The sequence below is a fragment of the Larimichthys crocea genome, chromosome XII (genome assembly GCF_000972845.2).
Source record: "Larimichthys crocea isolate SSNF chromosome XII, L_crocea_2.0, whole genome shotgun sequence".
Classification (NCBI taxonomy): Eukaryota; Metazoa; Chordata; class Actinopteri; family Sciaenidae; genus Larimichthys; species Larimichthys crocea.
The window spans coordinates 21,429,613-21,453,989 of NC_040022.1; the positions used below are offsets into that span (position 1 = coordinate 21,429,613).

The following is a 24,377-nucleotide window of genomic DNA, read 5'->3' on the forward strand; positions in this document are numbered from 1 at the left end:
TCAGATACTAGAACTTAAGGCTCAGCTGGCTGAGGGTCACAATCCGCACCCGCTGCAGGCCATACACATAATCCGCAGGGAAAGAAACCCAAGAAAACAGAGTCAAACAGTAATGTTATAGCACTGAGAAAGCAGGTTGAAAGCCCTGGAAAGTAAAATTAGTGTAATGACTATTAATGAAATGTCTGATTCTACCCACCAGACACAACCAAGTCGCTACAAAGCTGTTTCAAACCACAGACCTGTGCCTGTACGAGCAAGGACCCTGACGCATTTTTCTGTTATAAATACGGAGGGAATGGACACACTGTGACACGATCCCAGCTGTAATGCAGCACAAGCCCGGCGTGTTACAGTCTCCAGAATCCCCTGTCTGAGAACAACACACTTGTGACGTCAGAAAGCTCTTTGTATGTGTGTGTGTGTGTGCAGGCCTCGCTGTTAGCCCCCACATGGCTTAAGTGGAGGAGGAGTGGATGAAGTGAGATGGAGGGACAAAGAAAGAGACGGAGGTGGGAGGTGGGCTTTACACTGTGATGTAATTTCAGGAAAATTGTTCTGTGAGGTGATGCTGCATCCTACAGAAACACTGCACAGTGAAGCCTCCTACTGGCTGAGGAAAAAGACCACATGAACTCACAGCACAGATGAGGATTGGATGATGTGGATTCAGAGTTATTGTATTAATTCTCTGGTTGTTCTAGAAAACAAAAGCAGAGTTCATAAAGAGCTGTAAGCAGGATGATGGAATCAAGTACAGATTAATAAAAGATTGTTTTTTTTATTACCAGAGATGAAAATCATATTTGAATATGACCGCTGTGGAGCCCATTTTCAATGAGCATGTAGCGCCATCTGATGGTAATATAGGAAAGTTATTTTAAAGGATGTGTTGTAGCCATTAAAGTGTCACTCATTGCTCATTAATAAACGTGAATATCTTCAATTCTAAACACAATGTTTGTCATTTGATGCTGTTATTGCTGTGTAGTGGGATACATTTGAATTTACTGAAATATATATAGATTCATGCAGACAAGCACACGGGACATGTATTTACAGTTACAGAGGTGAAGAAAACATTTCACGTTTTGTTTTTCTACTTAAAGGCTGAGAAAACCTCAAATATTTATTTATAATATTTAATATTCAAAACCATTTTAAAGTATTATTGATTAAGAGTTAAATGCTCAGAAAAAACAACTAATTTGCTTCATCAGGACTGTGTGTGTGTGGATTGCATTCATAATCTTTTTAAACACATATCTGCATAGGAATGTAAATTCTGTAGGCAAGATTTTCATACCAGAAGAATAAGTGGCTGCAAAAGTCTGTATGGAGAGCAAATAAGGAATAATTCATTGACCGAAACAGTCTTTGTGAATTCATCAGATGTCATCTGATGGCGATTTAGCTTTCTATTATCTGCCTTATTATCATCTGCACATATCTGTTCATAGAGATTGGCAGAAAAGCAACTTTCTTGCATATCAAGTTGCTAATCGGACTGCAGGGACCGGCTACACAGAGGATACATTTAAATAAAGCTGATGGGTGCACAGAAGTATGTGACATCCCCTTCTCCAATAGAGCCGCGTCAACTTGAAACCAGAGAGAATAGCACAGAAAAAAAGGAATATTAAGATCTGTAATGTTAACTCGCAGTACCCCATTACTCATAGTAAGCAAAAAATAAAAAATAAATAAATAAATGTTTTCACCACCTTTAATGTACCTGGCCACACCTTTCAGTGAGAAGTTAAAATGAGACACATGAAGACAAAAAACTTCTCCATGAAACTGAGTTTAATAGATTGTTAAAAATAAGGCTATGATGCTGTTTTAGCAAACGCTGACCAGGAGGAACCATCGTTATGGCGTCCAGATATACCCGGTACAACAACAACAGGTAAATGGGACCAATCTACAGATGGACATCTGACATTTTGACAGATGGACATACAGTGGGCAGACATACACCGCACATTTGCAAGAAAACAAAACAAAATCAAACACACATTGACAAATGTGTCTTGCGTTCAAACTCCTACATGTACACATGTACTGTACACACAAACACACATATAGACATCCACCCCACCCAAAACGGTGGCAATAAACAGATTTAGCTGAAAACATAGCAGTGTTCTCTTAAAAAAAAAAACATGCATAGCTTAGTACATGAATGTGTTGTTCGAAAAACCCAAGTTATTGTTTGCACACTTTGATCTCATGGTTTGTCAAAAATGTCCAACATGATTACATTAATTTCTTTTATTTAACCATTATTAACAATCACGTAAACTCATTGGACTATAATAGCCTCCTATTATATTTTGCTCGTGTAGAAAGCTACATTCTGAACCAAGATAGGCTCCATAAAGGAAATAAATACTGGAATGGCAAAAACACAATATAAAGTTACTATTCTGAAATGGACTGAAGACCAATCTTGGTCCGACTTTTCTGATATAAAAACAAATCAAAACACCTGCTTAATATTGGTATCCTGCTATAGTGTTACAGTTATCATCAAAATACTCATTACTTAATAATAAAAGTGTCTCACAAGAATACAAAATACACATGATGCAACAAAAAAAAGGACAATAATTGACTCCAAAATGTATTTGTAACAACAAAACAAGGAATGATGAAGCGATCTTTAGTGCTGTGTGCATTTCCATTAGAAGGTGCCACACCAAAATTGTTATTTTTAGTCAGATTCCCTTATTCAAGCTTATTTCCCCCATCAACACCCTGAAAACACACATGTATACTTTTAAATTATCAGACTCATGACACGTTTCAAAGTTGGAAAGTAATGAAATAGTTTCACGGTGCTTCTTCTTTCGTTCCTTTGGTTACTGGGGGGTGACACCTCGCTAGAAATGTTTCCACGTTTTGTTCCCTTCGCACAGTTAGCACATAGTAGTGTAGTTTGACATTTCCACGGGTGTTCTTCCAAACCTCAAGCGACTAACATGTAACATTTTAAAGTGCCAATGAGCTGAAGCAAACAGGAAGCACCACGCTGGTGGTACAGGAAGATCTTCCTCACACGACAGATGTTCAGACGTTCAAAAACGTCCAAGCAGGTGCAAACACACACACACACACACACACACACACACACACACACACACTTGGACAAGGATACAGGATTTCCCCCATGCAGGCTAATGCTAACCTACAGTACAGTAAGCTGGTTCTTCTAGTCAAACCTTTGAGTACCCAAACTGCTTACACGTTATTCATATCACAAAACATAAACCTGTGGTAAATAGGGCTCGGCGTCATTCAATAATAACACAAACCATCTCAAGCAATGTTTCGCCCTACAGCTTTTTGCTGAGTAAAAGCACATTTAATTTACCACTGGTGTACGTGCAAGCTGCTTCTCTAATAATCAGACAATACAGTGGAGGAATCAGCCTCGGAAAAACATTCAAAGAATTTAACCTTTTGAAATTTTTGTACACACTTTGACTTGTACGTGTCGTATTTTTGACACCTGACCGGGCCCCTAATGGTAAAGATGATAAAAATGCTCAACACAGGATAGACTTCAGTGAATGCCTACACACACCTGATGCTCACATACGTACAGACATGTGGTTTACAAATGTAAAAGTCTTATGTGTAGAATATAAAATATACTTCAGTTCAACTCAAAACTTCCTGCTCCTTTTTTATGCTTTTTCCCTTTTATCTTTCACATCCACTTCCCTTTTTTTTTTTTAACAACTGGGAGACAAACAGCGTCTGTACATTACCCGATCAACCTCTAGTCACTCCGACTTTTTCCCGTGTGCACCAGCTTTTCCGCACTTGGACGTATTCTTCAGGTTAACAAAACCTCACCATACCTATTTCAAATTCATAAAGAATAAACTGTACAAAACATGGACTAAAAATATTTTTTTTTCCTTTTACAAAGTAGTCAACTACTCAGGCATTAAGAACAATCAGTAATATCAAATTAAAAACTTCGAGAAGGACATGCAGGGGTTGGTGGGCGGCCCTGGCATCGACAACAGTTTGTTTTGTTTTTTCAATCATGAGAGGTTGTGACCTGCCAGACGATGAGGTGGCTCTGCTCGGACTTAGTAGGTGCTGACTGTTGGCTGGCTGTTGGCTCTGATAAGCCGTCCAACTCGCCGCCTTCGTCACCTGAGGAGGAAGATGATGAGTCACACACACAGTTTTATAATCAGGCTTGTTGGCGCCACCTAAGTGAATACATTTTACACCACTTGTGTGCTTCATCAGGGGTGAAACTCACCCATTCTGAAGTCAATGTAGCCTTCACCCCCACTCATGACCAGGAATGTTTTGGGCTCAGAGGTCGCTGTGTCAGAGGATTCAGATGGAGGGTCATCAGAGCCTGAGTCTGCGGTGCCTGGGGGGGGCATCGCCTGACCTGTGACAAAAAGTCAAACGAGTCAAAGGACTTTGCTTCTACATAAATGTCATTCATATAAATGCCATATAAATTCTTGTCACCATGCCTGCCACTTACCTGGCACGGTGGCAAAAAACTTGACAGCTTCTCGATGTCCATGGAAACACAGCTGGGCGTGAGCCATGGAGCAGTACGGCACGGAGCTGCCCGACATAGCACAGTCCGAACTGTCATCACTGTAAACCCGGACAGCACTGCCGGGCCGATTTGGCACTGTTCCTGTTGACATGTTGGCTGCAGAATGAAATGGACAGAAACGAATAAAAAGCTTTTGGCGTCACACTGTGCACTTCATTTTGGTGTCTCGTTTCGTTTGTCTTTTTGCCGTGCTGTGCTGGGAAGACAGGCACTTCAAAACAGGTCTTATGAGCCAAATGATCAATAAAAGAGCAGATGAAAGGAACTCTTTCCTTCTGACCACCAAGTGCAGCTCTTAAACACTTTCCAAGACTTTGCAGTTCAAGGCGGAAAAGAATCAGAGTGAATCTCGCAGAAGAAGGGGGAAAAAGGAAAGGGAAGAATATGTAGAGGAGAGACAAAGATCCCAGTTTAGAAACTATTTAACATGCACTCAAAAGTTTAAATATTTAAAAGCGAGAAGCACTGCAGTGTCTGAATGTGCCTTAAATCTAGGACGCAGATACAGTGAGAAAGATGCAGACAGGGTGTGTGACAGCCAGGATTTAAAGAGGTTAAAAGGCAGAGAGTGAGTGGACTGTACGGTAAATATTAAGAGACCACCATCAGAATTCACACAGTCAGTGACTGTAGAGTTTTGGGTGTGTAATACCTTCAGACAGCGGGATGGAGATGATGACACCGTTTCCTGTCCCCACCCACAGTCGGCTGCAGGACACCATTAGAGCTGTGATTCTCACAAACGAGAAGCCCAGTTTACCCGTACCTGCAACACACACACACAGAACACACAACTCGTTTGGTTCAGTATAGTATATACCTAAAATATATTGATGCTGCTCTCAAACTTTCATGCACCTGTGTACAGAAGCTGTATACATGTCGGCTTGATTGATTTTTAAAAAAGCATGCATACCCAACATCTTGCTGACGTAGGGTTCAATGTCCACATCCTGGAGGTGCTGGTAGGTGTGGGCGTGAAACAAGCGTAGAGTTGAATCCAGTCGGATAGACACCCAGATGCCGTCTCCAACCCAGGCTAGCTGCCGCACTTGACTCTCTTTACGAGGATGAGCATCAAATGACTTCTGCTCAGACACGACAGATATGACATGATGTGACGTTAGAATATCGTGGAAATGTTAAATATAGGAAAGATACAATATTACAGTAAAGTTTAATAGGGGTGTGGTTGAATGAAAAAGTAACATTTGTTAAATAGTGACAGTTGTACCTCTATCCTCATGGCCTTAGGCTGGATGACGTAGATCTTGTTCCTGTAGCCACACCACACCTTGTCATGGACCACTGTCATACAGCGAATCGAATGGTGGGGCCGTCCCAGATCCAACAGGTGGTAATTGGTTAAATCCCACTGGCCATCTGCTTGAGAGAGATGAGAGAACTGATGATCTGTCTGACAAAAATACATCCACGACTGTAAATACTACAAATGTTACATAAGTGACAGACTTACCGATGCCTCTGTGGAAAATCGCTAATGTCCCATCAGCCAAAGCTACAAGGACTCTCCCTTTAACATGCCTTTAATGAGAGGAGACACTATTGTACATTTTTCTATTCATGTTTCTGGATTTTTGCAGTAGTTTGGTTTCAAATTTTCTTTTACGTGCATCAAAATGTGAAAATAACATGTTTTACTCACACTATGCTGAGGATGGAGTCTTTCAGCTTGATGGCATGGAGACACTTCCTCCATCGAGCCACAGACGAGTGAACATACAGACTTGAGAGGGAGAGAGGAAAACAGGCAAATCAGAGGGTGACAGTGGCTTATGAAGAATGGGTTTTGGGTTGTGGAAGCGTCACCGCTGATATATTCGCTGCTGCACTAACAGCACCATCCAGTGGTGGCTGTCCTGCTCACCATCCATTCTGAGCCCCGAGCCACATGGTTGGGAGGGCGCTGCTCATCCTCAAAGTCTCCCCCTCTGACAGATCCAACTCTTCTGGCAGGGATGTCACACCATCCTGCCTGCAGCCCCTGGATCACAGGAGGCAGAAGATTCATCAGTTTTTGTTTTTTTTTTTTGTTCAAATGCATATTTATTTAAAACCATTTCAGAAACATTGCTGCTTACCTTTGTGAGTCAGTGGGAGAGGAGTCAGTGGGTCCGACCCCCAGTGGGTCGGTGAACACATGCTCCGTGTAGATTCCCGGCTGGTTCTGGTCTGCTCCCTGGTCTTCCTCTCCTTCTTCGCCTACACCAGCGTTGGCCTCCGTCGCTTCTGTTGCCTCTTCTGCTGTAGGAATGCCATCTTCTGCTGGACTGGTCTCTCTAGAGAGCTCAACTGTGGACATCACAGAGTTATTCAGAGGGTAAATGACCTGGCTCCTAACAAAGTTGGTTTTTAACTTTTTCCAATTCAGCTAAGATCAGGTGAAACATTTGCTCTTTTGCTCTTAGTAAGGCTGTAGAGAAATTAGGACATACTCAGCAGATAAATACCTGAGCCTGAAATGCCGCTGTGCTCAGCCAGCTTGTCAGTAGAACCTGAATTGGCCGTCTGGGGGACGGCGGTGGTCCCCTCTGTGGCCATGGTACCATCACTTCCCGTGGAGCCCAAACTGGCCACACTGCCGGCCAGTGACACCCCATCACCTTGGGTAGCTTCCAGGTCTTGTGGCACCTCCTCACCTGCCGGATAATCTGTCTCTAACACACCTGGGGAAAAAAATTAAAACGAACCGTACAGTTTTTACACAAATTTAGTTCTGATAGAATAAAAAAAAATGAATTATGCAGTCGTGGTTGAAAAAGACAACCCGCACAAAGAAACCATGTGACCACTCAGCCTACCTGGCACACTGGCAATGCAGACCACGTGGGTATTGCAGGCGTAGAAGCTGTCAAGTAAGTCAGAGGGTTGACTGGCATCCAGCACCATCACCTTGGTGGAGGAGTGGGTGCTTGTGCACACCCACACCCTGCTGGATATCTCGTCCTGAAGGACCAGCTCCTTCTCCTGCTCCCCTTTCTCTTGTTCCTTCAGGAAATCAGCCAAGAGTCGGCAGAATTTAAACCAAAGTTTAAAGAACTTTGTAAACTCACTAAAAAACACAATGGGATAACCAGAGCCTCTGCTTTACATTACTTACCCTTACCTTACTCTCATGCTCTAACTGGTCCAGGCTACTCTGAGAACCCTTTATCTGCTTAGCGAGCTCTGATGTGGGCGCTGTCCTTCCCCCAGACAGGTTGACTCCTGCAGCACACCCCAGCTGGAAGAGAGAACAGGTCATAAATATCTGAATTTCTTTAGGATTTAAAGAAATGTATGTCATGTATATATGTTCTATGTTACGTACCTTCATGGAAGCATCTTTCTGATCCAGTGGTCTCAAGTATACCGGTACAGGTAAGTTCATTTTGTTCTCCAGCTGTCCACCATTTACCACCTGTCGGGTTGTAAACAGAAAAAAAAGTCTGATTTTTCACCCAAATTCAGTAAAAGAAAGTCAGGCTGTACAGAAAACAGACGTGTTGGACTTGTTGTGAGGCGGACATCAATTTGAATCAGTAATTTGAGTGAGAATTTCTAATAATTCCTGGAGTTTGCTGAAAGATCAGAGAACAAATTCTGATTTTCTTCAGTATCAGAGCTGTTGTCTGTACATCGATGGGTATCTTGCAAACAGATAATGCTAATCTACCAGAATGTAAATAAATACAGGGCTCATGTGCAACCCCAAAAAGAATTGTGTGAACTGTAGCTCTAAAACAGTGGCAGACTTTGTAATCTGCGCCTACAGTAATCACTGGTACCTTTACATTCATGTCTAATGAGGCTGAGCCCCATCTGGTGGACAATTTAAATGAATGTTTTCTTCAAAAGAGCGTGGCAGATCCACATGTCCTGACGCTTTATTCCTATTTAAACCTTCATTTACTACCTTGTATTTGCTGGGCAGGCTCCAGCCGTGTGCAGTGACTCGGCCATCCTCCTTCTGCATGTGGGCCTTGACCTGTCTGTACTGGGCTCTCTTCGCCTCTTTGCGCGATGGTGAACTGCACTGGTCCTTACTACGAGAAGAGTAAAGAGAGGTGATGACTAGGTAAATATATTACTCTACACAGTACATACACTACACAGTGACTTGACTCTGTTACTCACTCTTCATTTAGGAAGTCGAACGTCTTGGATTTCTCCGTGGGAAATTGGGAGAACGTGCTACTCCTCTTCACCAGGCTGCCCGGGGCGTTGTATTTCACGTTGGACTGGGACTCCACCTTCTTTATAGCAGGGACACTGGAGGAGGAGCTAAACAGTCTGCTGAAGCTGCAGGTGACGAAGTTACAGAGAGCCAAGAGGGGAACAGAGCAGACAGGAGTGCAGGGAAGAAGCAAGGTGTGGGGTCACCAACCAACCAGACAACCAAGGAACCACCAACATTTACTGTAGAGTGACGTAAAGCATGCTGGGAGTCGAGGAATACCTGAGTACTTCCTATCACAGTTAACAAGGACTAAACATCAATTTTATTAGTACTATCAAAACTGTGCCAACAGCATATTTAGTTTCAAGTTAGATAGTTTTACATTTTCACAAGGTAGTCTTGGCCTTGAGAAAGGAGAATAAAGGTGTCATTTGCACCTGTAACACAATAATAACAGGCTAAGTCTCTCTGACAAGTGACATATATCCCTGTGTCACCTGTGCATAGTTATATCATTTAGCACAAGTAGAATAAACATAAGAAAAACATCACAGATCAAGAAAAGCAAATTTCTTTGTTGTCCTGTACAGTTTATACTTTGTATCAGCCACATAAGAGAACCTTCAATAAACACCGGTCCTCAAAATATGACATCTGTACCACTGATGCTATGTGACCTCCCTCTAGTGGTATGTGGAGGAAAAATATTTATATATATAATATTAAAATATTATTAAAATACTGCACATTTTTTTAAATGAAAATAAATGTTGAGATTGAAGATTTTTTGCATTTCCGGTAATATTTTGCTCCAATATCTTCCTGCTACGTAGACACGTTCATGCATGTATAGCGCGTGCATACATCCATGATTAGTTACACGCTAAAATGTGATGACAAGATGGTAAGCGGAGGTAAAAAAAAAAATAAAAAATGAAGGGTTCAAAAACACATATTAGGAAGAGAGCTGCAGATTAAGAGTATGCCTTTTACACTAAAAGTAACTCTAGTTCTTGAACCGGGATTCAACAACACTCAGCGATAAATAATCTTAATTATAATCTGGATATGTAGGGTCGGCTTGCAGTGCTGTGTTTTTACATAATGGTTACGTGGTGTTAAAGTTTGAAATAGGTTAACATGTTTTACAAAAGCAAACTGATCTGCAGCTACAACCTGACGTAAGACAGAACATAAAGCAAACTGATCTGCAGCTACAACCTGACGTAAGACAGAACATTTACACGTATTCAGGCTCCATCCCTGTTTAGCTCCCTATGAGTAGACATGAGTAGGAAAACATCAAAAAGGCACACAGCAGGCAGGAGACAGGAAAGCCCGGGGGCACAAGGAGAGTCATGTCTGAGAAGTTTGTGATAACAACAACTGATGCACTGCACAGAGAGAAAATATCATGGATAAAGACACATCTGAGTTTGTAACGGAGGAGCGGTGCTGTGTCATCAGAGGGAAAGAGAAAGGTTTGGCTGGGAGAATGCTTTTAAACCACTGTTACCTAATGCTGCCAACGCCCAGAAAAGATGAAAAAAAAAGTGTTTGTTTTTTTATAATTAAGAGAAAATGTCACAAGAGTTCATTTGGAATATGATATTACCTGAACAGGTTGTCAAAACTAAAAGGCCTAACAACTGTACTTTTAAAAAAAAGAAAAAATAAGGAGGACTTACAACTGCCAGATGCTGGATTTCTTTTTTTCGTTGAGGGTTGGATTTTCTCTCGAGGCTCTAAAGAAGGGGACAAGATCATGTTACCTGTTGTCAGTTTTGAAGACGATAAGAGATAAGATAATCTCATAAACAAAATGTTGTAAATCTGAAGCCTAATGTTCTGTACCTGATCATCTCTGTCCACCGAACAGCTTCCTGGAGCTCCATCAGTCTCTCTTTGTACTGGTTCCTTTCCATCAGCACTCTGGCCATTTCCACTCGGGTGAAGCGCTTCCTCTGAGCTGTAGGTACATCACTCTGTCACAGGACACAGAAATACATTTATTTATTATTACAAACATGTCTTATAAAGTATATACATCTGCAGTCTCAGACATTGTGGTGCAAAAGACTCACATCTTCTTCGTCTTTAGTTTTGTGCTTCACTTCCTCCATCTCAAGTCGCACTCTGGAAAAAAACATTTATCGTCAATCTACAAGAACAGCGCTAAGAAACTGAAAAGTGCTACCTGCTTTTACTGTTGACTTACTTTTTGAGTTCCTCCTCCAGCTCTTTGTTCTTTTCCTCCATCTTGGTCTTGGCCTGCAGCAAAGCATCCAGCTCCCCCTGCACCATCTCCTTCTCACAGGTCAACTCGTCCACCTTCAATATTAAGTCTTTATTCACCACGTTCAGAGCGTTCCTGGAAAAAACGGGAGCAAGGACACGTTAGGATACTTTTAAGATACTGTACTGGCACATTTTAATTGGGACAGACGATTAAAAAGCGTTAGAAATCAAATATCAGTCGTATCAGAAAGAAACACTAAGTTATCACTTACTTTGTCTCAAGCAGCTGTGAATTCTCCTGAATGAGATTTTCAACTTCCCGGCCCATACCTGAACAAAATTGATGATTGAAATTTTATTCCATAAAAAACAATCCGACAACAAGCATCAGTGAATACATGCACACTGCAGATTAAAATGCATCATTGTAGATTATTCTAATAAAGGTAATAACAACAAGACACTACGCAGGAGGTGAAACATTTGTTACTGTCGGTGTCACAGTACGAGAAACTACCACAACACACACACACACCCACAGCACATGTCACATCACATGACTGACAGAGGAAGGATGGATAGAGTGGGTGGGGTCTTACCAATCAAACTAAGGTCTGAGAAAACCATGCAATCCAAGTCAGGCGGAAAGAACAAGGAAGAAAGAGAGAGAGAGAGAGAGAGAGAAAGAAATGCGGATATAGTTTGAGACGGTGAAATGACCAAAATGATGATGGAGCCAGAGCTAAACGTGTAGCTGCAGGCTCCACAAGCAAAAGATGTTGAGTCTCTAAAGCTAGTTAGTTCAGACAATTGCAGCAGTACAGAGAGGGGAAAAACACAAGGGCAACAAAAATAATAATTTAAGCTGTAAAAAGAACAGTTAGGCCAACAAAGGAGGCACTGAACTCGCATCATTCATGCAAACTTTGTCAAAAGTCATTTGTTATGAAACTCAATGAAGGAGAAGCTGTGAAAGATGGCGGGTATGGCAGAAAGTGACTAATGAGTAGAGTTTAAAAAGAGACACTACAGAAGGATGTTTAGCTAAGGAAAGGTCTGAGGTCATACACACCAGAGTACTCCACTGGGGATTAGGGACAAAAGCCAGAGGATGAAATACGGGAGAGAGAGAGGTGATGTTAACATGGGTAGATGGCTAACACTGCGTAAAACAGCTGGACCAAAGACAGCGGTGTAAGTGCTGCGGCAACAGGACAGCAGGAGTTACCATGGCTTTAAAACTAGCACTAAGAGTAGAGCTTCAGCTTATGCATTTAAGAAAAGAAAAAAAACTAGAAAAGCTGCGACTATGGAAAAAGAAAACTCACTGATACAACAAGAAACAGTCAGAAAATCAACACCTCAAAGTGACTCATTAAGTGTATTATGATCATGATTATAATGATTATTATTCTTATTATACTATGGCCACTTCTGGAGGTATCTCTAATTGATAGTGACAAGAAATCCCGTAGGAAGCTTACGATAACAGCAACTGAGGAAAGTCGATATTGTTCATGTCCATGAGTTGCATGACTATTTTCCATTGCTATGGTGGTTTAATCTTCACATAACATGCACACACTTCATATAACTCATGTGGTATGGATATATAAGTAGCATAGACCTGTGTCAGTATCACTTAAACAATCATCGAGTCGATTCATACAGAGTATTCCAGCACAGATCAAATGTATTCAGGGGATCAGGGGACTTTTACTCACCCAGCAGGTCAGCCCCTTCATCCACATCACCTATGAGCCCAGTGCCTGCAGACGACAGCTCTTCGAACAGAGAGTCTGTATTGCGGTCAAATGCCATGTTCTCAATGCCTTTAGTAGGGGTACTAGAAGAGTGATAACAACAGTAAGGGGAAAGTAATGCCACCGGGTGAATGGTTGTTTAAAACTGGCCTGACTGGCCGTGATTTTTGGACTACCTGCAGGGCTTGTATCCAATGAGATCCATGTCCAGCTCAGGGGTGGACTCAATGATATCCTGCACATCTGAGCTGTCCTCATTTTCAGGCAGACCTGCATAAAACACGGCACATGAATACCAAAAAGACTTGTACTTCATCAAATCAGACTAGGACATTTTTGGATTGAAGAAGTTTCTTCTAGGACTCCTCTACAGCATAAATACTGTTTCACAGACTCTTGTGTCACATAATGTATAATTGGGGAAAGAAAAGTCAAGACTAATGGATGTGATGCTGTAACTACTGCCAGTTTCATGATGTTTGACCCTACCCACTGATACGGATCTGGTCCCTGGTGCAGCCTGCACCTCCGTGCTCTTACAGTTTCCATCTTCCCTTTCCATGTCAGAGGCTGTGGTGGACATTGGTGTGGCCGACTTGGAGCCGGTGAAGTCCGACAGCTCATCCTGGAATGAAAAGTGGCTTACTTACAGCGACATTTACAGATGGCCTTTAAATAAGCTGGTACCAAAAATGAAAAAAATACAGAACACGAAGAAAACAACAGCACAACATCACAAACTAACAGGTTAAGATGGTCGGACAGATTCACAAACTAGAGAGTACACAGTACACTACACATGCAGTATAACAGAGGACACAACAAGAGCACAATCATTATCTCAAAAGGGAAACTCTACCTCTAAATCCCTTAAACACAGTAATTTGAAATACTAAACTACTGTTTTTTGTGAAATTGGAACTCATGGAAACATCAGAGAATCTAAAAGAAATATTATAAATAACACCAAAAATAAAGAATATGAGCCACGGAGCTAGCACACAAACACAGACGAGAAAGTCGACAGCTACGCGGATTGCAGGAGGAGGAGGGGGGGGCTTCAAACATCAACTGAAATTAAGCATTGCCACAATGAAAGCTGCCTTTCTACGTCAAGTACACGACACGACACAATCCCACACACAATTCAAAAAACTGTTTAGAAGAAACTGAACAGAGACTGAAACATCTAATGTTATACAGCTAGAGCATTAGACAGCAATATTAAATGTATGTTATTGTACAATGAATGAGCAGAAATGTCATTGTTATGTTGAAGATCTGTATGAATGATCTACAAAACTACAAATGAAAAATCCATGTGAAACATAAACCTCATGCATTTTAACGAAACAAATCAGGAGCCAGATGCAACCACGCTGTTAATGATTTTAAATGAATGACATCCAATTCTGTGACACTGATGTGTGCACTCAGATTTTGTCAGAGCCAAATGTAGCCACCACACAGGACATGGTTGCATGTAGCACAGTCTAGCACAGGTGGTCTGGTGAAGTGAGGGTCTATAAATGAACAAAGTGCGAGGCGACGCCTTTGGAAAAAAAAAAAAGACGAAACAGCTTTGTGGAGACTATTGAAGCCTACACACACACACACACGCGCAAACACAAACGCTGGTGCTGTCTACAGCCAATGCAGGCGTGCGGCTGCCGCTGGCACTTCCGCCAGCTGCCACTCATCCAACTACCTTGCAGTCGTCTGCCAGTGAATTCCCCCAAGAAGAGTCCAGCGCACCCTTACCCTCCCTTTCCTTTGGGGGGTCGACAAAGTCCAACTGCTTTGGAGGGAGAGTAAGAATGAAGCTCACATGTGGAGTTCGGCAGAAATGCATACACCCCAAAGTGTGCATGTCTGTGAAGTGAATGGAAAGGTGCTATTGTGTGTGTGTAGATACAGGTAAGCCTATATGTGTATGTGTGTGTGCAAACAAATTGAACTCAGTGTAGACTCAGCTGTTAATCGAGTTTCAGTCAGACAACAATGACAGCCACGATACTGAAGAGGAATTTTCTGACAGTAATCATTAGTTGCTACAGACAGAATAAAGTTGTGCTTGGATTGATGTGAACTGAAGAAATTCTACCTAAAAAGCTCACAAGTGATATACTTTCATTGAAATATTATCACCATGTACAGTACTGTAATAATTATACATCTACTTTGATTTGTTTAAAAGAGAACTCCACCAGTCAAGCATTTGCAGTCAAAATTGACGCAGCAGAGATACAGTCAGCCGGAGATTCACATTTGTTATGCTAGTAACAATTCCAGGAATTTAAAAAGTTGGAAACTTTCCATGGGAATTAACAGGAATTTATGTGAATAAACAGGAATAAATCTGGAATTTACAAAATTGATGGTTGGCCCTTAACAGGGAAAAATATATTTTAGCATAATTTTGTTTAAAACAACCAGATTTCATGCAAGTGCACTTAAATATTTATGTTATTCCTCAATCACATGCGCTGTGCATTGCTCCATCACGTGATGATTTCTACACCAACCCTGGAGCCCAGAGCAAACGACTATTGAAGCCAGACATTTGAGCCTGCGGACTACAAAAAGTGAAGTAAGTTTTATTATATTATGGGGTACATATATTTTAAATATGGTATTAATGTTTAACTTGCAAACAGCACATGAAGATGTTTTCATACAGCAGAGAGCTGATAAGTTAGATGCTAAAAAATATATTATTTATCTTATCATGGGGCTAAATTACCCCCAATTTCCAGTTATTTACCATAAATTCCTGTTAATTCCCATACATTTCCATAATGCCCATGGAAAGTTTCCAATTTTGAATATTTCCTAAATTCCCCAGCTTAGGTTTTTTTTAGTTTTGTGCAGCTCACCAAAAGCTTAATATGATTACATGCAGACTCATTTGATGTGTAAAATTGGTGGAGTTGTCCTTTAATGAAACAATAAGCAATGATTTAAAATATAATTATGCCAGTTTTAAAGGCAATGGGATGGTCTTGCTTATGTGGCTGTGGATGGAGATTAGATCACGGCTGGCATGCAGGCATATATAGGCATTAACCTGCCGTCACCCTTCACCTACAACACCTCCCACTCCCATAAATAAATATGACGCCTCCATTTAACTCGAGGAGCCCGTCTGCATATGAAAGCCGCTCGTGTTCAAAAGGCCATGGCTCAACAATAACCATCCTGTAGCACTGATTATATAAGAACCAATCACATTCCGGCTCGCCTTTTTCTCCCTGAGTGACTGGCTGCGAGCCATACAGCGGCATCACTCCCATCATGCACTGCGCCACAGAGCTGATGTCCCAGTTTTAACAAAAAAAAAAAAAAAAAAAACACAGCAGTGGGATGAATTAACACTGTCACCCTCCAGGTCCAAACTGTCACAGATAAAAACATAAAACACACACCAAAAACATACTGATGAGTCACTGATTTGCATAATAAACAGCCTCATTTTAGCTGAGAGAACCATTATAAGGTCTGTGTTAGTGGAAGGACTTGTGTTAGCCAAGTAGTATTTAGAGAACAACAATAATAAAGCTCAATGTTCAAATTATAACTGCCTGCATCAAATAGAAAGTTGTTGCTATTATTAATATTCATGTGATACATTTAATGATCTCCTCTGACGGCTGCACCAAGGAACAGACACGTTTGCATATTCATCAATGGCTAAAGAGGAGGATGTCTGAAAACAGAGATGGCCTTGTCAGATGCCTACTAAAATTTGCCTACACGCCCGAGCCTTATCAAAGGCTCTCTATTTTTAAATGGACCCAAAGCCAAAAAAATCCTCTATCTTCCAGCACCGACGGGATGGCTGAAAACGCAGCCAGGAAATGAGATTAAAGGCGATCTTCTCATTCTTCATATTTTAGTCTTTCACTGTGTAACACTGCATGTCAGGATCAGTCCAAACTACCTACATCAGTTATCAGGCTGACATCATTTAGTCTGAATCAGACACAAGTTTATTTTCCACCACCTGTGATAAAATATGACATGGAAGTGTCATCTACACACACACTTACCTTGAGGCTAGTGTTGGACCGTGGCTGTGTTGGGTCGGTGAACCTCCAGCCCTCTGTGCCCAGTGTCTCTACCCTGGTCTGGGGATCTGGGGTTAGCATAGACACCCCACCAGATGGTGGGAAGATCCCCAAAGAAAGAGGCCGCTCTCTCCTGAGGAAACAAGGAGAAATGTGTGTTCAACATGTTTTCTTCCAAGGCACGTGTCTCGCTAAGTCATTAACATGGGAATATTCCTCATGTCTGCGATCAATCCCCACATGACATGAACATAGCATTAATAAAAATAAAAAAAAGTCTTACCTGACTCGGCCAACTGTGCTTGACTCTGAAATCTCACTAATCTGCTGCATTTTGATCCTCTCTACATGCTCCATATAATTATGGATCATCTGCAAAAGTCAAAACCAAAGAACAAGAGAAAACTAGTCATGAGCGCTGTTAATGATTACAAATTCTTCCCCCATCCTTCCTCCCTGTCCTTACCTCTGTGTGTCGCTGATGGAGGGAGTTGTATTCTTTCTTGAGCTCCAATTCACGTTCTTCCAACCTGCTGACTGAAACAGAATACTGCTCAGTTTCAGGTAGTCTATATACAAGGCACAATAACAAGGGTCATACTTTTGTCTGTGAAATAATGAAAAGAAAATAACAATTTAGAAAGGTAAAATTAGTAATCGCCCCATTTATGAAACTAAACTCAACCTTTAACTTCTCCATGGAGTTACTGTAACTAAATATGTTTGGTTTAATTGCTTCCAAAAGAAAAAGACAATTAATAGTCAATAGTGTCAGCTTTCTAATATACAAATGTTCATAAACTCTGGTAGATCCTAACTAGATTGGCATATGATTTTTGAGAGGTCTTCGTCCGTTCTTCCATGCCAAATTGTTACAGTTCATCAAAACTGCATGGTTTTCAAGCATTAACATTGAGCTCCCACCAAAGATAATAGGACTGAGAACTACTCTCTGAGGGATAATGGTCTCGAAGCCCAGAGGTCCAAAAGAAGCCAGTTCAGTGTAGGGCTGCCACAAACGATTATTTTGATAGTCGACTAATCACCGATTTTTTTTCTTCGATTAGTCGACTAATCAGATCCACCTTCGCCCCAGAGGCCAGCCAGCGCTGGGGAGAGGTCCCATGAGGGAATCCTCCCGCACCGTGCGGCCGTCCCTGACCCACCGAGTTTAATCCCCCGGGCAGACTGCGCGGAAGTTGCGGAAAAATTGCGGTGATTGGTTAAAGTCAGGCCTGACGCCGATTACCACTACTGCGCATGTGCGTAGGGGTGTGTGTGTGTGTGTGTGTGTGTGTGTGTGTGTGTGTATGTGACACGAAGGCAGACGCGGCAGTGGAAGCTGCAGCCTCAGTTTCGAGAGAAAAGCAAACTAAAAAAAAAAAAACGATGCGTCGACTACTAAATTAGTTGTCGACGATTTTGTTCGTCGACGTAATCGTGACTAATCGACTAATCGTGGCAGCCCTAGTTCAGTGACACTCATCTTGTATTTTAGGAATTTTGTTATTGACATCTCTGACTATTTTCCTCTTTTTTGAAATCTTGCACTTTCGGCCACACACAGGTTTGTTTTGAACAGTCCCCTGGTTTTGCAATGATGCAATGTGCAGCTGTTGTTAAATGCTTTGAAAATAGCAGTGTAGCGTTCCCTCTTATGACGAGCATCCACACTGATTTCTTTACTTCTTTACCCAGAAGTGTGTAACTGCCACAAGCCCTGTTCATTGGAGTCCCTTAAGTCAAATTAAATGCTGATTAAATTGTAAACAATGTCTTAACAGCTTTAAGACCGTCATCATATCAAGTTGAAGTATAACCCTTTATATGGAAGAGTGCACAAATCCCACTTGCCTAATTTTGCTCTACCAAGCAGGCACTTGGACACAGCGGGTGGGTAACCTCAGTTAAATGGGTTTCAATGTCGGGACGATTTATGAAGTGAAAAAAACACCTAATCCGCTATTAGTGCGTCAGGTCTAGCGTAAGCCACACAGAGAGCTACTGACAGATATACAGTGAAAACCCTGAACACTATCAATTACAGCAGCTAAAGTGTCTACGTGTTGTATGATGATGCCTATGCGTGTGTTTTGTCTCTACCGAAGGATTTTATTTGGCTATTGTGACGTTTCATGCGGACGTGTAACGAAGTGAAACGGAAAAGGATTTACACAAGGGACACGGTTCAGTCTGAAGTAATCCCTCCTGTGTATTCGTATTAGTGATGTGCAAGTTTAATAGTAGAGAGTGGAGAAACTGAAAATGCGGCTGAACATTTAAGGTGACGCTACTGACTGATATAACAGATATATATAATAGATTTCTTTCTGTAATATCCACTATAAATACTGTCATTGCCCATATCTGTGCGGAAGCTGCGTAATCACCTATTAAAGGTCTATTAAATATGTCATAAACCTGCTGGGAAGCCTAGAGGGTGAGATTTATGCATATCATATAAATCTTATTAATCAAATTGTTGGATACGTTTAATTTCGCTCGACCAATGCAGCATAACATGCTGTGGCACTATGCAAATATAATCCAATAATACATAACTTTATTTAACCAGGAAAGGAGCTCACTGACATTAGATATCTCTTTAAGAGGAGTGTCCCACATCTCAGAATCACTTGTAAAAATCTTCTTAGATGTCAGTCTGATGGTGAATGAATAGATATACAGCCATATAAAACTACAAAAACAAAAACTGTTATATGATTAACTTCAGTGCTGGGCAAGTGATAATAAAACTAAGACGAGAGCAGAGGGACGGTTTTAGAAATATGAGCTATATTGTCATTGTCCATCATCTGCTACCAACTGTAACCTACCAACAGTGGACTCTGTCCTAGGTGCCTCAGGATACATCCAGCTCAGGCACTGCTGCAGTAATGAATGAATGATTTACTATTCACTGGGAGTGGCAGAGCCTTGACTGAACCCACTACGACTAGTAGCATGTACACTCTAGGACACCATTTCCCAAAATAGGTGAAATAGTTATTTGAGTGGTAACAGAAGAAAATAGCATTTTAAATTTCTCAAACTTGACTCATACTTATGTTTGCTTTCGTAACACTTCTGCTAAGACAGAGACATGGAAGAAATTCACGTTGGTGTTTTCGTCCTCTCACAGCTTTGTGTCAATGGATGATTCACTTTAACCAGCTGTGTTGGAGATACTAGTGTGAATCCATTCTTTCCACTGAGAGAGAACGCAAGAGCCAATCGCTTTCCTTTCCTTAATCCAGCAATAAGATGGGTGGTAATGCACTGCCGCATTAGGAGGATGGGAATAACAGAAATCCTCTAATCCCATTACAGTTACCCCCACAAAGAGGGAGAAGGAGTGCGTGAGTGTGTACGGTTGTGTAAGCGAGGCATCAAACAAGTGAGGAAGATTATGTGAAGAGAGCAAAAATAAATGGTCATGTTCATGATGGAAACAGACTGATAGATAAAAATTATACTGGGATATATTTGAATTTTCATTTCAATGAATGGATGCTTTTCTATAACACAGTGGAGAACAGTGACTGTGAGAAGGATTACAAGGTGTAATATACAGTGTGGTGTGTGTGTGTGTGTGTGTGTGTGTGTGTGTGTGTGTGTGTACTTACTCTGGTCTGCGTAGTTCTTAAGCTTGAGTTCCAGTTGGCGGGAGTGGGACTCCATTCGGTCCACATTGTTCTGCAGGTCCTTCTTGTCCTGTTCATGAGTGTCCTCAAACTCAATGAACTTCTACTCAGCAACACACACACACACACATACAGAGTTAAGAGTCAATAATAGTCTGATACTGTTTAAAATAGTTTTTTTTTCCACATTTCCTGAGAAAAATAATAATAAAAAATAAAATCTTACGTAACCAATGTTTCAGCATAGTTACTAAGATACTCTATTGGAACGTGAGTGTGTTATTGATGTTACCACGGTAATAAAAACATTTCCGCACTTGAATGCAACACATAAGGAGCATTAATATTTCTGCACTACTTTTTGACATTTCATACAAACAATTAATGGATTAAAAATGATCTTCAGATTAATAATAATGAAAATAATAAATGCTATTTGCGGTCCTCTACACACGCACGCACACAAACTGTAATATACAATAACAAAACGCTTGTGGAGATGGATAATAATAAACTGGGACTTTATGGACAGGATCTTGGCTTATTGGTTCATCCAGGAATTCCGGTTCCTCCCAGTTTCCCTGTAGTCGGACTGAGTGGGAGTGTGTGTGTGTGTGTGTGTGTGTCAGCACCCACATCCTGTCCAGCTGAGCAAGCCAAAGCCCTAATGTGGCTGCCCTTATTCCTTTGGACGCACGAGTCTTACTGTACTCTGATGATGATTTCTATTATTTTGCTCTTTATGACTGAAAAATAAGAATATATAATCGGTTCAGACTCAGCGACAAACAATAAAAAATGAACACGGTCGTCAACATAATATGTAATCTGTAAATCATTTTAATTCTATGTCTCAACGCTTACACTTGAGATTAAAAGAAAGACGGTTGTAATATTGACGGAGCAGGCAGGATGACGTTACTATCCGTTTCATGTTTCAATCTATCATGCGATAAAAAGCGATGAGTGGTCAATCCAGCCGGTAAAAAGGTCTGAAAACAAAAGTCAATACACGTGAAAGCGTCAGCTGTTCATCTCATGTGGAAAGCGGCTTTCCTAAAAAAAAGACATGTGACACCCTTCACCACTCTGGGAAGCTGGTGGTGAAAAGCGGGGTCAGTCTGTGCCACTAGAATTTGATACTTAAACCCAAAAGAGAGGAACTGAGAAAAAAATGCAAAAATGCAAGCTCGGGGGACGTTGCCTTTCTTTTTCTGACAAAGGATCACATGACCTGGAAGTAATGCCTTGCTTCTCCAACAGGCTCAGTGTACCTCTGCCATCTCCTCCTCGTGGGTGTGAACAAAGAGTCTTTCTCAGGACCATCCCGTGAGCACTGGTGAGCATGTGCATTTATGTTTAATAACGAAGGATACACTAATATTGTCAGTGTGCATGCGTGTGCCTGGTTGTCACACTGGTTCCGCGTCACTGCATGTACGGAGGGGGTCTACACGTGCACATCATACTGAGCTGCTGTCCCAGCTGAGTCAGGGCAAGAAGCAAGCTTGGACAGGAGGTCTGAGTCACATCGCATCACACTGCCCTTCAAACAAAAAGCTCAAGGCGAGGAAGCAGCAGATTAACACATGTTAAGGATTAACCCAACCAAAACATAAAACCCCTGACACACCAGGGGTTGACTTTTGATGGCAATGTCAGATCGAGTAATGAGTGAGAGCCGTTTGTTTGCTACGGTGTTATAAACTTTAAAAGATTGGGGGCATTTTTCAGGCATGGAGAGTGTAATAAGAAATGTTTTTGCAGCATATAGACAAAAAAAAAAAATCAAGATATCTCAGCCTCTGCTGCTTTGAATATTATTAATAATATTTAACTTTTTATCTGTCTTTTGCAAGTCTCACAGTTTCATAGAAGTACACCGGCTGGAGTAAGTGAGACATACTGACTTCAAACTATTGTCTGTGGTGGAAAAAAAAAAGGCTGACAAAGCGATGTGAGAGTTTCAGGGAGTTCAGTCTCCAAGACCGGGGACCAGGATACATATCCAATGGAGTGAGTGATGAAGTGGGTGATGTTGTTGTGGCTGACGTGCTTTGCACAGGTTGTGAAGGCTTTTTAAAGTCATATGATCACAGCATGCATGACTCTCCTACATGAGCCATTACAACCAAATCTGTCATGCTTCTTTCTCTTTTCTTTCTTCACTTATGTTACAGTGATGTCCCAAAACGCTGAGTCACTTCACCTGCTCTCTCTTCAGTCAGGGTCTCAGACGTGACTGATGCAATAGTAGATTCAAAAAAGGTGTGTGTCATATTTTGTGTCACAAACTCTCATCCTGGTCTTAGAGACACGGTGTTGTGTCACTGACTTAGACACATAGCTCATACAAAGACAGGGCCATTCATCAGCCTGACGTTGTTTACATCCCCACTTCAGCACCACAGCAGCAGCACGGGGTGGGATGCTGCCCAGGCCACGTGGATGGGTTCATTCCCCACACAGGTGATGCTGGGAGGGCAAAAACACCTGAAGCAAAAAAAAAAAAAAAAAAAAAAAGGATGCTGTTGATGTTGTTTTTCTTCCACCACCAACTCACCTCCTCTGCCTGTTTCCTCAGCGCTTTCTCCCGCTCGTACTGGGTCATGAGCTGCTCGTTGTCCTCCTTCAGCAGCTCCAGCTCCACTTCGTGCTCCTGGTTCTCGGCGAACACCGAGTCCAGGTTCTCCAGCACGGCCACGACCAGCGGCATCAGCTCCTTCACCACGTCCTCGTCGTACTTGCCGATGAGCCGCTCGAACTCGCGGTAGATGGAGTTGGCCAGGCCCGATACCCGCTCAGACATCATCGCTGATGTCCCCGGGTCGTCCTGGTACACAACTCCGTCTTCCAGCTCCATCTTTTTTTTTTTTTTAAAGTCCTTTCCCTTTCAGCAAACAGGACCAATTGTGGGTTAGTCCGCGTCACCCCGCCACTATGAACACCGTTATCCGCTTAACTGAAGGCAGCGTTTCTTTAAATGAACGTACACATTGGAAACATCACACCACCGGACTATTACGATGCAAGAAAGGCGACGTGGATTTCTTCCTCTTTCCCTCACTTGTCCCATGCTGCCTTCACGGACTCTTCCAAAGCTGCTCATTTCCATTTACGCTGAATGACCGAAAACAAACGAAGACACCAAGTCCCGATTGTTATATATATATATATATTTTTTAAGCTTAGAGTGATATTATATACATATTTAATTGCCACAAGTAAAGGATATTAAATTGAAATAAAATAAATAAGACAACATTTTGTGCGTATTTGCTAAAGTGTTAAACCGTCGACAGCAGCAACACATTAATGCAATTTATCATATTTAGGAGTGCATTAATTCTTCGGATTGCTACAAGATCGAAAGCTTATTGTGGATGTGTTTTTTTGTTTGTCGTACAAGAGGCTTTATAATTCCAATGTTTCCGATGGTACATGAAGGCACCATCACAACAGCTGAGTTGTTGACCAGATCACGTGATGACGTCACGTCACGGTAACAACGTGAGCTTATTTGCACACTGAATTGTGCTCGCCGAATAATTTCAGTGCATGTTTACAAGAAGAAGAAAGAAATAATTCAATGATTTCCCGAAAGAATTACTGCCATGAAATGAAAAAAAATTCAGAGAGCATGAAACTTTTTTTTTTTTTTTTTTACATATGGGTAGTGAAAGTACTTTGATTTCATAAGTAATTCATTTTACCATCCAAGAGCCATGTGGACACTGATATATTTTTATTATTATAAATGTCCCTTTCATTGATAACCACCATCATTGCACTCTACTGCACTCTCTGATGGACACAAAAGAAATTACTCCTGCAATGGTTTACTATCTGTCACTGTAAAGGGCTATTTCTGTCTCAGTGTAG

The 24,377-nt window shown here is 41.5% G+C and overlaps 2 protein-coding genes across 13 annotated transcripts in view; both read right to left on the bottom strand.

Moving 5' to 3' along the window:
• LOC104924492 (GDP-L-fucose synthase) overlaps window positions 1-24,377 on the bottom strand; it is a 54,565-nt gene that overhangs the window by 13,026 nt on the left and 17,162 nt on the right. The gene's annotated exons all lie outside the window — the stretch shown is intronic.
• On the bottom strand, window positions 1,794-23,654 carry spag9a (sperm associated antigen 9a). 12 transcript variants are annotated; one of them, XM_027284779.1, is made up of 33 exons: window positions 23,059-23,654; window positions 20,478-20,598; window positions 17,318-17,388; window positions 17,135-17,223; window positions 16,834-16,984; window positions 14,493-14,582; window positions 13,274-13,409; window positions 12,961-13,054; window positions 12,746-12,867; window positions 12,094-12,105; window positions 11,621-11,635; window positions 11,294-11,351; window positions 11,002-11,154; window positions 10,868-10,919; window positions 10,638-10,768; window positions 10,472-10,528; window positions 8,741-8,905; window positions 8,520-8,649; window positions 7,935-8,024; window positions 7,725-7,847; window positions 7,426-7,612; window positions 7,075-7,290; window positions 6,706-6,916; window positions 6,492-6,608; window positions 6,270-6,350; window positions 6,081-6,148; window positions 5,838-5,989; window positions 5,520-5,691; window positions 5,256-5,369; window positions 4,523-4,699; window positions 4,286-4,423; window positions 4,076-4,173; window positions 1,794-3,869 (listed from the first exon to the last, which is right to left on the bottom strand). In XM_027284779.1, exons 1-33 carry the CDS (start codon window positions 23,356-23,358, stop codon window positions 3,861-3,863), a joined length of 3,900 nt encoding a protein of 1,299 aa, XP_027140580.1. In that variant the 5' UTR covers window positions 23,359-23,654; the 3' UTR covers window positions 1,794-3,860. The 12 variants fall into 12 exon arrangements, with proteins under 12 accessions (XP_027140580.1, XP_019125351.2, XP_019125349.2 ...); XM_019269806.2 differs by having other exon boundaries at window positions 1,794-4,173; window positions 14,493-14,579; window positions 23,059-23,653; XM_019269804.2 differs by having other exon boundaries at window positions 1,794-4,173; window positions 23,059-23,653.